Below are 17,743 nucleotides of genomic sequence, written 5' to 3' on the forward strand. Positions count from 1 at the left end.
GACTGATGCTGTATTCCTTTTTGGTATCTTGGCTTGTATAGCTTGTGTGTGTCTTGTATATGCATACGTAATTGGGGAACTCTCTTTTTCTGTTGCCCCTTCCAGGTGATTGTATCCAGAGGTGGTCGCTTCCTGGAAGCACCTGTTTCAGGGAATCAACAGTTATCTAATGATGGAATGCTGGTGATCTTAGCTGCTGGGGATAGGGGCTTGTATGAAGACTGTAGTAGTTGTTTCCAGGCCATGGGGAAGACCTCATTTTTCCTAGGTAATACTCTCCATTCCAAGATTAAAGGGAATTTTGATAGATTAATCTTACACAGATGCCAGCACGATTCACTTACCCACACAATTTTCTGTTCATGTAGGACCAAGGCAAGCTTGTATCCCCATGCACAGAGGTGGAAGGAAGCATGGTTTAGTCAAGAGAACAGAAAATTGTCATTGGTGCTATCAATTCAAGCTGTAAATAGACAACTTGTGAAAGGGAGGGAATTATTTTCTCCACTGTTTTATTATATTGCCACCTTTTGCATTCTTCTGAGGAAGTAGTAGCCTTGTACTTAGGAGACCAATCACTGCTACGAACCAGGATTCTTATGTATGTTAACATGCATTGGGAGGGTGGGATTAACCCTGTGTTTCACAAGGCGATCTTGAATAGAGCCAAGGCTTGTACCATTCTAGGTGTTCAGTGCCAACAAACATCTTAAACTCAATCCACCATCTCAGACTCTACCAGTTTAAAGAATATGGGGTAGATATATTGGGGTTGCTTAAAACCAGTGAGGAACTGTGGCATTGCATGGTGAGAAAACTGATACAGTGGAAGCTGCACCACCAAAGTCTGTATAACCTGCCCCAGTTGGTTTTTTTCCCCTTGGCATTTTACGGAACAAAAAGTCTTGGGACGAGAGAAGTATCTCAGTTGCTCTCCTAACCCACAGCAGAAGGAATAACAGGTGTTGCTGGATGTTATTCCAAAGGGTTTTGGATCCCAGTGATCCAGGCTCAGGGTGGGGGAGCAGTACCTTTGCAGGGAGCAGTAGTTATGGAAAGCTGTTCCACCAAATTGCCTCTTTTTTTCCATGCAGGGGAAGTGGGCAATGCCGCCAAGATGATGCTCATTGTAAACATGGTCCAAGGGAGCTTCATGGCTACAATAGCAGAAGGACTGACTTTGGCCCAAGTGACTGGTCAGTCCCAGCAGACCCTTCTGGATATCCTGAACCAAGGACAGCTCGCTAGCATCTTCTTGGACCAGAAGTGCCAAAGTAAAGTTCTCTCTCATCCTTCCTCTCCTCTTGGCTTGTGAAGTGTCACCAACCAGTTGCAGAGTAGTGTTAAAGGGGGTGGGTGGCTTCCAGGGCTCCTCAAATTCATTGTCTCCCCTGAAGGTGTAGGGTGAGCTTGTTGCACTGAGGAGACTTTAACTTGGGTCTCCCCAAACCCAAGCGAAACGTGTTGTTTGACCAGGCTGGCCATAGGCACACATTGCCTGAACAGTAGCCACAGCTGAGGCTGTAAGTGGACAGAGTGATGACAGAGTCACTAAGGGAGAGGTCCTCGCTCAGCAGGCAATTCAGTCCTTGGCACCTTGAGCTAAAAAGGCCTTGGTGGTACTAGGAAGAACCTCTGCTTGGGGTCTGTCCATTCAAGTAAACATTGAGCTATGTGGATCAATAACAAGAGTCACTGTGAGGTGATCTTGCACATTTTAAGTGAGTGGAATTTGAATGTGGTGTGGAGAGTATGGTTGTGGTTTGTGAACCAGCCAAATAGCCAGATTCATGCCAATCTGGCACAGTCCAGATATGCTGGTTCACATAGAAGAACCCCAGGTTCGTCTTCGGTCTTCAGTGTAGGCATACATTGGGACTGCACGTGCACAGGCCTGCTGACTGGAAAGATTCTTTAGCTCTTAAAAGACCGGAAGGGGGCACTCCGCTTCTACTGCACACACACACACACACAGGAGTTTCCCACCAAACGCAGGTCGGGGGCGGAGCGCCCTCATTCCCCCAGTTCTTTTTTGGCCACCATTAGGAGAGGTTCTCCTTAGCTCTACTCTCGCTTACCGCTTTATTCTTCTGTGTGATCTTGTCACAGCTCAAAATCATTTTTATGGAAATGTTTACAATGTGAAATAAAGATGCCTCTAGCTGTGAAACGGGATCATTATCTGCTGCATCTGGCTGAAACCCCTGGCGTTTCAGGAGGCAGACTTTGCCAGAGGTTCACATCTAAGCTAGAAGTAAGGGAGCTTCTTGGCTCAAGCAGTGTTATGCGAGAAGGTTCTCCCTGGCTCATATATGCTGGCAGCAAAGATATTGGCTGTGTTGAAGCCACCAGCCCACTCAAACTGTGTTCTAAGGGCCAGATCTGGCAGCAAAGATACCTGCTGTGATGAAGTTGCCAGCCCACTCGTACTGTGAACTCCAGTTCTGAGGGCCAGATCTGGCAGCAAAGTTACCTGCCGTGATGGATCTGCTAGCCCATTCTGAACCATCCACTCTGGTTCTGAGGGCAAGATCCGGCAGCAAAGTCTTCTGCCGCGATGAAACTGCCAGCCAATTGAAATGTCACTCCAGTTCCAAGGGCTGCATCCAATAGCAAAGCTACCTGCTGCATTGGAACAATCAGCCCACTTCAAACCATCTGACCCAGTTCTGATGGCTACATTTCGAATCTAAACAGGAGGCGCTGACTGCCGGTTCCAACTAATCCCTGTCGGTTCCGACTAATCCTTATTGGATGCTCATCAAGTCACTCATCAGATCTGACTCGTCTGGAATGCTCCACCTGCTTTAAAGCCTGACTTAACCCTTTCTTGTATAGGTTGAGGACACTAGTCTGCCTAGATTTTTTCCTCACCTCACATCCCATTTCAGAAGAGATGAGCGGGATCGCTTGCCACTTGAGGATCTTATTGCAACTAACTCACTGTGGAACTCACTAGTTCCTACAGTTTTCTCAGGGGCCTCATAATTATGTGCACCTCGGTCTACAGCAACCCTGGTGCCTGTATATAACTGGCAGGACTTGCAAACTAGCTGCCCCAGTATTCTCGCTGTTGCAGTGATTTCAGTTGATTTCAGACCCAAGCTGTTTGTCCGCTCCTTCCTCATACGGCCTAGCTCCACCTCCACCCTGCCTGCACCTACTTCTGAGTTCAGATGACAGTGGGAAAATGATCCCACGTTGTTTCAACCTCTAATCAAGACCTGTGAATAATGCCTTGCACGCTTTTATTCCATCTCTCCTGCTCCCGTAGCTCTTCCTACCAACGGAAGACTTGTTGCACTTTGCTTGCAGCCGGTGCAAAACAACCCTCCTCCACTTTTACCATTCCTCAGAAGATTGCAAAACGCTATAACTTTAAACAGCATGATTGCCCTGTCATCTTTACCTGCCTTTCACATCCTTCCTGCTTGCTGAGGAGGTTTAAGTCTGTTTTTTTGTCATGTCCTCTTGTTGCCTTGGACTGACAGAAGGGGAAATAAACTGTGTGCAGCTTCCTGCAACTATGCTTGTTTGTGACTTCCATTCTCAAACCCTCTAAGCTCAGGCAATTCCTTTCATAGAAGGAGCTCCCAAATTATAGTCAGATCTTTCCAGAGTCCCCATGTGGGGCCTTCAAAGGAATAACAGAGGACAGCTGGAAGGCATGCTATGAAATCTTTGACCAGGTCCAGAACTGCGGTCGTAGTTATCAGGTGTTGAACCTGGTTATGCTTAACAGCGCTCCCTGGGGATAAAAAGAGGATGATTTCTATTGCACATCAGGAGGGTTCAGACTTCCATGGATAACACCTTATCTAACAAACATGGAGGAAAGGCACCACTAACTCCCTGCACAGAGACCACAGCTCTGTGGGTATAGGTTGTAGGAGATAACACCTTATCTAACAAACATGGAGGAAAGGCACCACTAACTCCCTGCACAGAGACCACAGCTCTGTGGGTATAGGTTGTAGGAGATAATACCTTATCTAACAAACATGGAGGAAAGGCACCACTAACTCCCTGCACAGAGACCACAGCTCTGTGGGTATAGGTTGTAGGAGATAATACCTTATCTAACAAACATGGAGGAAAGGCACCACTAACTCCCTGCACAGAGACCACAGCTCTGTGGGTATAGGTTGTAGGAGATAATACCTTATCTAACAAACATGGAGGAAAGGCACCACTAACTCCCTGTACAGAGACCACAGCTCTGTGGGTATAGGTTGTAGGAAATAAGGCCCTGTTGCAACCATGCATATGATGGAGAAAGAAAGAAACCACGGAGTGGAGGTGCTCAGTGCACCTGTTCACAATTATCATGGATGGGCGAGTAGTATCAAGTATGTCCTGTACATTTCATCTGTGAATTTTCTCCACCATGGACTTCCTTGCATCGCAAGGACTAAATAATTATGTCCCCTAGCAGGTACCAGATCCCATCTAAATTCCTTGGACAGGCTTTTCTTCATAGTTCCACCTACTTCCCTGATACAAGGATACTTGCAGAATTTGAATTTTCCACATTCATTGCATTCCACTCACCTTTTTTTGGCCATGCCGCTTCAGGGACTCTGTCCCAATATTGATGCCTCTGCTTCCCGATACTAACTGACCCCCTGTGTAGACGTCAGGAATAGCACTGTGATATAGCACCTCTGAAACTGACCATGTAGCTACTGAACCCACAAGACCCTCTTTCTCCAAAGAGGTGAACCAGGTCATTTGAATACCTGCAAAATTGTATTTTTCGTATCTTATGGTCACAAGTAGGATTGATTCCTAATATGGTTAGAACCTAAAGGACTATTGCCTTTCCCCAACCTTTAGCAACTAATTTTAATATTTGGTATGACTTCATAACTAGGACCACTTTGTGTCTTCTGTTACAGTTAGCTGCCATATCAGCCTTTCATGGTAGGATTAACAATGACATGTTTTCTTCTCCTACCATATTTCTTGTGTTTTCTCAGAAATATCTTTGATAACCATTCCTCTGAGAATCCCTCCAGTTCCTCTATGGAGTCTTCTGCTGGTTCTCTCTCTCAAATAAGATTAACAACTTTTGAAGCCATGCTTTCCTGCCCCTTCCCCTCTTCTCTCTGAAGGTGGCGTTTAGGGTTCCTGTAATGTTGGCCAGAAGATAGGGGGAATTCATGACTCTTCTCCGGTGGTCCTAGGAATAGGGCAGTCCTTACTTTTGGGATATAGCTCCTCCTCTCCGAAGGCAGGGTCAGTCAGCCGGAGGGGAGGGGCTTGTCCCTAGATTCACCAGTCTTTCTGGCCCTGCCATCCGAGCAGGACATCTTCAGCAACGCTCTGCAGAGCGCAGCAATCCCGATGAAGAAGAAACAGCCAGAGATGAGCCGGGCGTGGTGGCGTGCGCCTGTAATCCCAGTACTCAGGGAGGCCGAGGTCTACAGGCACTGTGGAGCTTGCAGGGGAAAGGCGCTACCGCCTACCCCACCCCCATTTCGCTTAAAGCGACGGTGAGCATTAGAGCTGGAGGTCCCTAGGTTCTCCTAGGTTACACGGCCACAACCGCAAAACTCCACCAAGGTCCCCCACCTTTGGGCTAGGAGGAACCCCCTCTCAGATGGCCAGAGGGTGCGGTGTTTGAGTCTGCAGTAGCCTGTTGTAGAGACCGATATTATTGGGAACTCCCTCAGGCTTGGAAGGAGCAGCCTCCAGCAGCAGCAAAGGACCTGCTCCAACCCCGGCAGCCCCAACTGAACCACGGTAAGACTGATCCTGCGGGAAATAGAGGCCGCAAAAGGAAGGAGGGAGGAGAAAAGAGTAGCAGAAGCCTCAGAGCCAGCTCGACCTAAATAAAACGGAGCCCTCTTTTGTTTCTCTTTCCACTGGGACTTGTGAGGTGCACTTTCACTTTCATTTCTCCTTTTGGCGGGAAAATTTCGGTTGGCAGCAATGTTAGTAATGGCAAACCCCAGCCGCATCCCAGGTCTCAGGGGGCTCAAAGCTGCAGCCTAGTGGTGTCAGACTCACAGGCCCTGCTCTCTTTTGGGCCTCTCAACAGGCCAGTGAAAGAGAAAAGGCCCAAGGACCTGGCTGGCAGAATGTCAACAAAGGCAGGCCTAGCCACCTCACAGGCCTCAAAAAGTGTAAGCCTGCAGCCTAGACTTTCCAAACTCCCAGGCCTCAGCCCCTTCTAGGCCTCTCAACAGGCCAGTGAAAGAGAAAAAGCCCAAGGAAAACCCGTTAGGCAAGAATGCCTGGAAAATTTTCTGCTGGTGGTATGTCAGCAAAGGCAGGCCTAGCCAACTTCCAGGCCTCAGAGAGTGCAAGCCTGCGGCCTAGACTTGCCCAACTTCCAGGCCTCGGCCTACTCCCGGGCCTCTCAAGAGACTAGTGAAAGGGAGGTCTGGGGTTTGCATCCACCAGGCAAGGAAGCCTGAAGTGAGTTGCTGTAATAATGTGGTTGTGCTGGGCCATGAATCATTACCCTGCTGGTTCGAGTCCCATAATGGCTTGAACTCGGTGGCTGACCTTGGGTAAACCAGTCTCAATTACCTAGCGGTTCAGGGGGAATAATGATAATTCTGACCTTATTATAACTAGAAATGGGCATGAACAGCATTACGAACAGAAAAAACCCACGAACAGCCCAATCTGCTGTTCGAGAACAAGCTGTTCATGATGCCCCATCCTAAATGAACAGGTGGTCGTCGTTCGTCAAGCCAGACAGTCTGGCACCTGCAGTTAATCCCCTTGGCAACCGGAGGCCTGGGACTGAACTCTGTCTGAACTCCTTCTGCCTTTCCTTCTGGCTTCAACCCTTCAAAGTACTTCCAGCAGAGAGTCCCATTTTTGCCACTGTGAAGAGAAAATGACAGCCAACAGGGAGACCTGTGGATCATGCCTTTCCGGGTGCAATCTCTCTGAAACTTGCGGGGTCTTCAGAGGACAGTGAGGACTATGTCCCCTGCAAATTTGGTGGATATTGGACATTGGGACGGTCAGTTGGTAACCTCTCAAAGTAGCTGCCAGCAGACACTGCTGTTTTTGCCAGGACAGGGCCCTTTTAAACTATCAGCTGGCAGGCGGCAGGGAAGAATCCCTGCCGTGGGGGTGGTTCTGGCCCCCACGAACAACGAACATGCCCGGGAACAGTTCATGTTCGTCCATGTTCGTTGTTCGTGGATGGCAATGAATGACGAACAGAGTGTTCGGGTTTTTTTTCTGTTTGTGCCCATGTCTAATCACCACCCCTGGCTTGGTTAGGCCAGGCAAGCCAGATCTCATCAGATCTCAGTACCTTCAGCAGGGTTGGCTTTGATTAGCAATTGGATACGAGACCTCCAAAAAAGACCAGTGTTGCAGAGGCAACTATGACTAGATGACATTTTCCACCACTAAGGGGAAAGAAATTACATGCCCCCTATTTACATAGTCGCAGCCATAGTTACTATTTAACAAACTGGCATGGCCCAGAATGGAAATAAGGAATTCAAAGCAGTCCTGAAGGCACACCAATAAATAGTCTAGCGGCTAGACTCTCAGATGGGCAAGAGAGGCATTCCAGTGTGGGGGTCTAACTCCAGATAGGTAAAGGGATCTCTCCCCCCCCCCAGATTAAAGAGGAGGTAAGGGCCATTAAGAGCACATATCTCAGTTAAGCCTTCAACCTGAGGACCCTGAGCTATCAGTTAAGAAAGGGGAGCTGTTAAAAGAAGGGGAAATTCCCTAGCAGGTCTCCCTCAGGAGCCGTGTCCTAGAAGGCTCCCTAAGGTGATTGAGGATCCTGGAGTCTTCTCCCTTAAGGACTAGGGAGTTGGATAGAATCCTTCCTAGAATCAGGAATAACCCCATCAGGGATTCTCTTCCAGTAGTCTCTTATACTTGTAGAAGTCTAAGAGGGAAACTCTGGCAAAACTAACTACTCTTCCTCCCCCCCCCCCGCAAGTCTTACACATTTGTTCCAGGATCTGAGAGGATCAAGCTCTCAGATCACTACAACACTACCTAGGATTCCAGCATCAAGTGGTTTGAACTGGCTATGCACAGAAAATTGGAAATTTCCACTACATCCTTCAGAGCATTGATGACAGCTCCACTTCTTCCTAGAGTCACATTCTCTCGGGTCTCAGACCTGGCTTCAGTGAGCAGTAAACTCCTTTAAAGAGCCAAAGAGCAAAACTAAGAAAATAGCCCTGGCAATATGCTATGCTGTGGTCAACAAGAACCATGGTTTTTCAGGTAACCAGCACAACACTTAGCTTAGAAATTCGAACGTGGACCATTTGCCCCAAAGCCAAAGTAACCGCAGTTCCTTTCAAAGATATCAACCTGTCTGGAGAAACTCTGAATAAAGGAAAGCAGACCAAACATCGAGAGGAGGGTAGTACGTTCTCCCTCAACAAATCCGGTCAGAAAGGGCCAAAGAAGGGAACTCATTGTGTCTACACCAAGGCAGCAGGCACAATGGTGTTTGGGGGTGGGGGGATGCTTACATTGCTTGGCAAACCCTTGGCAGCCAATAATAAAAAACATGCAGTGTTGGATACTGTGACCAGTGGAATTCAATTCTGTGCCACCTTGTCCCTTTTCCTCTAGACCCAAAGGAATTTGGTCAAATAACATAGATGCCTAGGAACAAGAAGGTCAGAACGGAAAGGTTAAAATTTGTCTTAACTGCCATTCAAAAGAGAGATTGGCTTCCATCGATCTCTCAGAGGCACTTCCAACATTGGGCCCTTTTCTTTGAGCTGAAAACGCCACCTAGGGTGGCATAGCTAGGCCACGGAGAGTGGCTCCTTTCCCATATCCAAACGACATCTTGACCTGTGCACTTCAGAGATGCCTGTTGCTATACCATGGGGTGTTAGATCACAAGGGGTCCAAGATAGTTGACTTGCCAGAGATCCTAAAACAGGAAAACAACCAGTGGCTGTACCTCATTCAGTCCCATGAGGGTGTCCCACTCAGGGAACCAGAGAGAACAGTGATGACCATGGACACATCTTTGGGGATGGGGATCCCACACCCAAGGAAGAATGGCATAGGGCATCTGGCTGAAGGACAAATGATCAACAGGGTAAACCTTTTGGAACTCGGAGCCATAAGACACAGTGTGGTGGAATGTCAGAATCTTCCCACATCTTCCCATATGTTTATACAGAGAACAACTCCGAGGTGGACTAGCTAAGTCAGAGAGTGATGAACCAAGCAGAATGGATGCTATCCAGAGGGATTCCCTAACTGGTCTGCCACAGTTTTTGACAAGGCGCAAGAAGAAGAAACCCTCAAATCATAGGGATAGATGATGTGAGCAGCAAGCTGCCTTCACACGTTCTGTATGTCTTCCACAGTACAGCTATTGCACAGAGCTGTTCAGAAGATCACACGGCAAAGTGCAGAAGTGATGCTAATAGCAACCTTCAGGTCCAGAAAGACATGGTCTCAAAACCTGAAGAATCTTTCAAGCGTGGATCGCGGGCACCTCCACTAAAGGGAGGGTCCATTGATGCAGGGATCAATATGACACCCCTGATCGGCCTCACAGTGTGGAGGTCGAACTCAAACAGCTAATAGGGTTGGACTTAAGCAGAAGGCATGATTGGTACTATGTTAACCTCTAGGAAGAGTTCCACAGAGAGAGCGAGAGAGTTATGTAACCTTTTGGGGCTAATTAGGGAGTTACTAACTTTCAAAAGGGGTTGAAGAAAAGTCTTAATACCAGCACCCTTAGACAACAGGTAGTGACCATCCCAACAATTAGGAGTTCTAGGAAGGGACGTTCCCTTATATATCACCTTCATGGCAATGGATTCTAAAAGGGGACCTCATTGTCGAATCTTCCAAGGATTCACTGGTTTTTTCCTACGTGAAATCTTAATCTGGTATTGAGAGCATTATACAAAAGATGCCTTGAGCCTATGACCTCATGTCCCCTAAAGGAACTGACCTTTAAAGCCATCTTTCAGATGAGAATAAAATCAGCTAGACAAGTGTCAGAATGGCAGGCACTAGCAGTAGATAGAGATCCATGCCCTTTCCTCCAAGATGGTGGAGCAAGTTATGAACAAAACCAACTTTCTTCCAAAGGTGAACTCCATGTTTTCATAGGACAGGAGAGATAGTACTTCCCTCCTTCTAACCTAATCCAAAGCACGGGAAGAAAAAAACCTCACTACCTTGATATACATAGAGATGTGAGATTCCACTTGGGCAGGACTAAACAGTTTTTCACAAGTCTGGAACGCTAGTTGTGTGTTTGCAGGAAGTCCTCCTTGGGACAGAGAGTGTCCTTTTCTTGGCTAAGTAGGTAAAGCAGAGGGTACATAATTCTGGCATGTCAACCTAGAGGTCTGGGGATGCCCATAGACGTCAGGGCGCACTCACTAAGGGAACCAATGACACAGGCAACCTATAAATCCTTTAGTCGTTAGAAACGATTGATAAGGTAGTAACATGGAAATCAGTATATTCTCTCATCAAGAAATATAGGATAGATAAGTTGTCCTCCCCAGAGACAACCATCAGCAGGAGGGTACTACAACTTACCCCCTAGGCCTGGAAGCCGGACTACCCACTCTGGGGCACACTGCTCTTGTATGTCCCAAAAGTAAGGACTGCCCCACTCCTAGGACCACCTAGGAAGATTTATATTCACTTACTGTGAAGCTTCCTTTCTTGCATGGTTGCCACTTTCGGGAAAGTCAGAGAAATGGAAATTGGTCAGGGAAATTGGTCTGAAGTCAGGGAAAGTCAGGGAAATTGTGATTAAAATATATTCAAGCAGTGGATTTTTGACCTGCTGCTGCAAGAGCATGATCTGTTCTTGTGGCAACTGGAATAGAGAAGTAGCAGAATACAAGTAAAACTTAATGATGCCCTTTCCCAGCTCCACCTTTTTCTCAGCTCCACCCCCAGCAACCAGCCTAATGTGTTTGTTGAGCTCTGTCCCTACATGGTTTCCAAGGTCTGCCTGTAGCATTTGCAAAGCAAGGCGAGTTTAAACGTTTAGCAGTATACAAACTTTAAACATCTCTTTTCATCCCTACCTGCTAGTACTGCATTTAACTTGCATCTAAAGAGAAATATGTTTTGGGGTCATGCTTGTGTATGGAATGGATGTTTTGTCTCCTGCTAAACCCAGCACAGAGTTGCAAATGAGTTTGCCGCTGTTGGATTTCACAGACAACTAGCACTTTCTACTCTGCACCATACAAAGTAAATTTTGCAAATGTGATTGCTTGTTCCTGCTGGAGTTTACAGAGTACCAGCTCTCTCACCCTCTTTCCTGACTTCTCCCATGCATAAAGGTTGCAAATGAGGGTTGTCTGCTTCTCTAGATTGCAGAAACTCCACCTCCTTTCTTGCTGCTTATCTGCTCATTACACTTTCTGAAACCAGAAAGTGAAAGTGAAACTTTCCCAGCTTTGGAAAGTTCCTACTTGCCAGAAACAAATCTGCTAACATCTTGGTGTCAGGCAGGGCTTTTTTTCTGGGAAAAGAGGTGGTGGAACTCAGTGGGTTGCCCTTGGAGAAAATGGTCACGTGGCTGGTGGCCCCGCCCCCTGATCTCCAGACAGGGGGAAGTTGAGATCTAAACTTCCTTCTGTTTGGAGATCGGGGCGGGGCCACCAACCATGTGACCATTTTCAAGAGGTTCCGGAACTCCGTTCCACCACGTTCCAGCTGAAAAAAAGCCCTGGTGTCAGGCATGTGGTTCTGTGTACGGCTGTATCTGAAACCACATTTTGAAGATGGCTTCTAAGAGGACAGTTTTTAATATGCAGTGGCTGGATTTCAAACTTCATCCTGACTTCGTTCCATGGCTATCACCAGTTGCTGGAGACAAATGCAAAGGTTATTGTAAAGTGTGCTACAAAACTTTCGAACTAAGTAACATGGGAATTAGAGCTGTGGAGTCTCATGCACAAGGACCATTACATCAGAAGAACCTGAAAATTAAATCAAGTCAACAGTCCATTGCAATATGTTTAGGTTCAAATCCAAGTACAAGTTCAGACAGTAAAACCAGAGAAGGTGAAGAGACAGCCCCTGCGAAACTGGAAAACTGATCAAAGTGATGAAAAAGGCAAAGAATTACCCACCACACAAACTAGTATGGCTGCCTATGTAATCAAGGACTGTGTCAGGACAGCAGAGTGCCTGTGGGCTTTGCAACTGGTGATGAAGAAGATGTCATTTAACTCTTGTAACAACATCAGTGAGTTATTCAAGCAAATGTTCTCAGATAGCCAGATAGCTCAACAGTTTCATCTTGGAAAAACAAAAGCAATGTATGTTGTCGCTTTTGGTTTGGCACCGTATTTCTTAGATCTTTTACTGAAACAGCTGAAACAATGGCAAACATTTGTTATCTGTTTTGACGAAGCTTTGAATAAGGTGGTTCAAAAGGGAGAGGTGGATTTAGTGGTTCGTTTTTGGGATGATTACTGTCATAAAGTTTCCACATGGTATCTAACCAGTGTTTTTCTTCAAACTGCTACTGCTGAAGACCTTCTTCAGAAGTTTCAAGAAGGCATGTCTTCTTTATCAGTTGCAAAATTATTACAAGTATCTATAGATGGGCCAAATGTAAACCACCTTTTTCTGAAAAAACTAAAAGAAGAAATTAAAACCAACCTTGACTGTAAAGAAGAAGGAAAAGAACTGATTGACTTTGGAACTCGTAGCCTTCATATTGTACATGGGTCTTTTAAAACAGGATTGCAAGCAGTAAAATGGAACCTGAATTCTGTCTTGCACAACATGTATTATCTGTTCAAGGGCATCATACACTGCTATGACTGGAAGCACACTATTCCCCTGAAGTTTTGCTCCACTAGGTGATTGGAGAATGTTAAGTGCCTTGATAGAGCTATGACTGTTTTTGACAACATCAAGAAGTATGTGGAAGAAGCAAAACTCCCCCACAGTAAACCTGCAATTTGAATAAAAGCTGCAATGCAAGATCCACTCATGAAGTGCAAAATGGCTTTCATGAAAACGATTGCTGGAGATTGTGGCTCAACACCATAAGCAACAAGAAGAAATTCAGAAGAAAAGAAACTTGAGGGACAAATTAAACATCTTGAAAATGTGAAAAAAAAGACTGAGAGAAGAAGCCAAAATGGAAGAGGAAACAATTGACGAGAAACTAAAAGAGTTACAGAATAAAAAGAGAAAACAGTAGAAGTGATAGTTTTATATCTTAAATCTTCATTCTTTAATAACAGATTACTTGTATTCTAATTTCTAACTTGCTTATTACTGCAATTTCAAAACTATAAGTTTCGTAATGTGGCTTCAGAGAAAACATTTTAGATAGAACGTTTATATAATTTTTAGTGTACCTTTAAAACAATAACAAAAATGTTATGTCATTTGTTAGAATTCAGAGTTTACTTGAATTGAAGTTTGTATCTTGGTGTAATTGCTAAACATGTTGCTGCAGTTAATGTTGAAAGAAGCTAATATTAAATCTCTTACTTTGACAAATATTTTTGCAGTTGAGACTTGTGTAGTTGTAGAGTGGAACATTTCATTAAGCCTTGCGTTAATGCAACACAACCTATTCATTTTTTAACTTGTGGTTATATTTGAATGGTGATCAGGGAAATTGACAAATGTTGGTCAGGCAAAGTCAGGGAAATGAAAAATAAAATTTTAGTGGCAACCCTGTCTTGGTGGTCCAGGAGTGGGGCAATCCTGCCCACCCAAGTTTTTTCGGGGTGGCTTCTAGGATTGGATGAAGAGTTAGGATAATAGTCTTCCTCCCAGCGGATTCAAGGGAGGGCCCTTTCTATTTATTTTTTAAAAATTGAGGGGAGTTATTTTCCCTCTTGATATTGTGACGGGGAGTCAGGGCTTGGGAACAGACAGGTGATTCCAGGGACAAGCCCCTCCCCTCTGGGATCAAAATCAGCTGACTGACCCTGCGTTGGGAGAGGAGGAGCTATATCTCAAAAGTAAGGACTGCCCCACTTCTGGACCACTGAGAAAGGAAGCTTCACGGTAAGTGACTACAAATCTTCCATTCTGGCTGACTCCCCATTTATTCAATTCTTCCAAATGCATTTGTCTGGCACATCAGTCTCAAATTCAACCCAGAGGTGGTGTCAAAATTTCATCTGTTTTTTTCTCTAGTGGTGCTTCTATAGCAGAACATAAATTACACAGGTTGAGTATGAAGAAGGAATTTTTATAAAAGAACCAAAAGGTTCGCAAACCTGAACGCCTTCTTGTGCATTATTCTGGACACCATAAGGGTCTCCCAAGTTAGTAAACTCTGCTCCAATGAAGTGAAGATCGCGTGAACCATGATGATCAGAACATACTTGAATATGATACAAGCCTTGTTGGCATTTTTCCCCATGAAAGGTCCCTCTTCAGCACTATGCAGCTGATATAACTTAGTAAAGCACTATGCTGGTGACACAAATACCAAAAAGGTGTCAGCAGTGGGAACAGCTGTCCTGCATTCCTTGGTTGGTTGACCTACTCACACCTTCCTCCATTGGTGAGTAGCTTGCTAAACTCCCAATGTGGGACTGCACTGAAGACCGAAGACGAAAACAGTGTTGCACTTACCTGTAACTGTTGTTCGTCTAGGTCTTCATGCAGGCACACATTCCCTCCCTCCTACCCCGCCGTGAGTGTGTTTCTTTTACTGCATTATACATCCAGTGGCTCAGGAGAACTGAGGGGAATGGGGACGCTTCGCCCCCTACCTGCGTTAGCGGCAAACTCCTGCACGTGCGCAGTAGAGGCAAAGCACCTCCTCCTGGTCTTTTAGGGCTAAAGAATCTTTTCTAGTCGGCAGGCCTGCGCATGTGCAGTCCCAGTGTGTGCCTGCATGAAGACCTAGACAAACAACAGTTGCAAGGAAGTGCAACACTGTTTTCAGTCCAGGCAGCTGGACTTTGCTGGACCAGATTATTCGGCTGCAGCAGGCAGCGAGCATGAGGGTAGGGACGGGAATGCAGCCAGACTGAGCTCCGTGCTGCAGCAGGACAGTGGTGCAAGACAGGGGAGGACACAGCAGGCAGAGTGGATTTCCATCCCATTCCACCCCTTCACCCCCACCTGAGCTCCAAAAGAGGCATTCAAGCCACTGCCGCCAACTGCCTTATAAACTCCACAACTTGCTCCCCCTTGCTTGAGATTCTCTGGTTTGACATTGGTATTCTCAGGACTGACATTGGTTTCCTTGCTGTAGTTTGGATCTGTTGGGCTTTGTTGGTTAAGCTTGCAAGGGATTTTTAATGTCAGACTAGAGAATCCCAAATGTGTGTAGGGGGTACAAACAGAGACATTTAAAAGCCTTGGAAATCCCCCCATAGGAAACAGTGGAGAGTAGTTGGGAGCAGCTAGTTCAGGGGTCCATAGTATTGGACCTCAGGGTTCAATCTTCCTGAAATTTTGGTGGTCTTTAGTGGACAGTCAGGAGTAGGTTCTCTGCAGATTTAGTTGACTTTGCTTTAAAAATGCCTCCCAGCTCCCCCAGACATTTTCCCTTATATGGCTGGATAAATCTGGGATTCTCTAACCCAATCAGAGACTCTGACCCTGATTTCAAGGGGGGGGTGGGGTTTATATCCCTGAAACTTGGATCCAGATAACCTGTTGGGTTTTTTTGCGGGGCGGACAGGGGACGGTGCACACCCCTAGTGGAGGCAAGAAGCAGTTGATAGCAGATAGGAAAGTGGAATGTGAAAATATACCCAAGATTAATCAAGGTTCCCCCCTCCCCGCCCCTTTCTTCTTCTTTTCCAGACATCCTTCAAGGAAACTTTAAACCTGATTTCTACCTGAAATACATCCAGAAGGATCTGAGATTAGCCATTGCACTAGGTGACTCCGTCAACCACCCAACTCCCATGGCAGCTGCTGCCAATGAGGTAGGTGCAGTCTGGAACCACCTCTTCCCAGTTCAATCTTGAGAACTGCTTCTGAATGTGCACCCATGGCTCAGGGTATGGATGTGGGCCTGCCGTCATGCCCGTGAAGATGCTTGAACTCCAAAGAGGTGGGGGAATCACCATCATTTCCCCCTATGTACATCTCTCAGAGAGAGAGAGAGAGAGGGGCATTTTTCAGGTGGTAACAAATTCATTTCCCTGTACAGGTATTTCCAAGATAGCATGAGAAGTGCTATCTGGAGCAAAGTCAAAGCAAGTAGAATAAATTCTGGAGTAGTTCAACTGGCTTGAAACAACATCCAGATGGAGGAGGAAATGTATTACGTGGGTTGGGTCAGTTGCCACCATCTTGCAGGGAAGGACCATAATTAGTCAAAGGGCTGTCACCGTCTCTGTCTTTAAGTAGACTTTTTTACTTTAATGATACTGCTCATTAGGCTAACAGGCCTTGAGCTGTGCCACACAGTAAATACTACAAAAATAAATCATTTAAAAATGACCTGAAATTAAATCACACAAAATCCTTTGAATTTAATAACGTAAGCAAAAAAAATTGCCTACAGCCAGTCTAACTCCTAAATCCACATCTTCCAGAAGAACTTTTATCTTGTATTGTCGAAGGCTTTCGCGGCCGGAGAACGATGGCTGTTGTGGGTTTTCCGGGCTGTATTGCCGTGGTCTTGGCATTGTAGTTCCTGACGTTTCGCCAGCAGCTGTGGCTGGCATCTTCAGAGGTGTAGCACCAGAAGACAGAGATCTCTCAGTGTCACAGTGTGGATTCCACACTGTGACACTGAGAGATCTCTGTCTTCTGGTGCTACACCTCTGAAGATGCCAGCCACAGCTGCTGGCGAAACGTCAGGAACTACAATGCCAAGACCACGGCAATACAGCCCGGAAAACCCACAACAGCCAACTTTTATCTTGTCTGGTATTGCCAACCTTTCATTATCACAAAAAATGGGAGAAATTGGAGAAAAAAAATAGGAGAAATCCACACATCTCTAATACCACGAAAAATACTGCATTCCAGTAAACAATGCTCCAGAGTTTCTATCTGTCCCCTTGCTGACTTTACACAGATGCAAAGTCTATCAGAATATGTAATCCTTTGCATTTGTCCTTGTATTATTTGAGAAGGAACAGAATTTAGTCTTGCAAGCATAAATGCTCCCCTATATCGTGGAACAGTCAAAATGGTAGAGGCAACTTTGGATTGCATAATCTGTGATATAAAGGAGAGCATACCCTATGGGCTCCCTGCACAGTTCTCAAAAGAGCCAAAGTGTACAAGTGTTTGTTTACCAATGAGTGTGCTGCTAACTTCCCCGTTCCCACTAACTTACTACTGTTAAGCCCCAGCAACTGAAGTCTAGTCTCCATTAATTTTCTCCATGGAGTGACATATAGATCAGATTTTAATGAACAGAGACACCCACTAGCTTCTGTGGCAAATAGAATTTTCAACCAGAGCCCAAAGGCCCACACTTCAAGAGATCACAGACCCGGTTCTGCTCTTAGAGAGACATTAGCCACACATGGTTGTTGTGGGTTTTCCGGGCTGTATTGCCGTGGTCTTGGCATTGTAGTTCCTGACGTTTCGCCAGTAGCTGTGGCTGGCATCTTCAGAGGTGTAGCACCAAAAGACAGAGATCTCTCAGTGTCACAGTGTGGAAAAGATGTAGGTCATTTGTATCTACTCAGGAGGGGTGGGGTTGAGCTGAGTCATCCTGTAAGAGTTTCCCTGGGTGTGGAATGCTAATGGCGGGAGGCTTCACTGTATCCTGAGGAGGTTCTTTTGCATATGGATTGGTACTTGATGTGCTAATCTTCTCTGCAGGGCT

General features: G+C 45.9%; 1 protein-coding gene across 12 annotated transcripts in view; it reads left to right on the plus strand.

Moving 5' to 3' along the window:
* GLYR1 (glyoxylate reductase 1 homolog) overlaps nucleotides 1-17,743 on the plus strand; it is a 61,938-nt gene that overhangs the window by 38,027 nt on the left and 6,168 nt on the right. For all 12 annotated transcript variants that reach the window (XM_054992411.1, XM_054992412.1, XM_054992415.1 and 9 more), the window contains 3 exons: nucleotides 106-268; nucleotides 1,095-1,274; nucleotides 15,754-15,878. In XM_054992411.1, the coding sequence (XP_054848386.1) occupies nucleotides 106-268; nucleotides 1,095-1,274; nucleotides 15,754-15,878 (468 nt within the window). The remainder of the gene's footprint in view (nucleotides 1-105; nucleotides 269-1,094; nucleotides 1,275-15,753; nucleotides 15,879-17,743) is intronic.

The sequence above is a fragment of the Eublepharis macularius genome, chromosome 12 (genome assembly GCF_028583425.1).
Source record: "Eublepharis macularius isolate TG4126 chromosome 12, MPM_Emac_v1.0, whole genome shotgun sequence".
NCBI classification, from domain to species: Eukaryota; Metazoa; Chordata; class Lepidosauria; order Squamata; family Eublepharidae; genus Eublepharis; species Eublepharis macularius.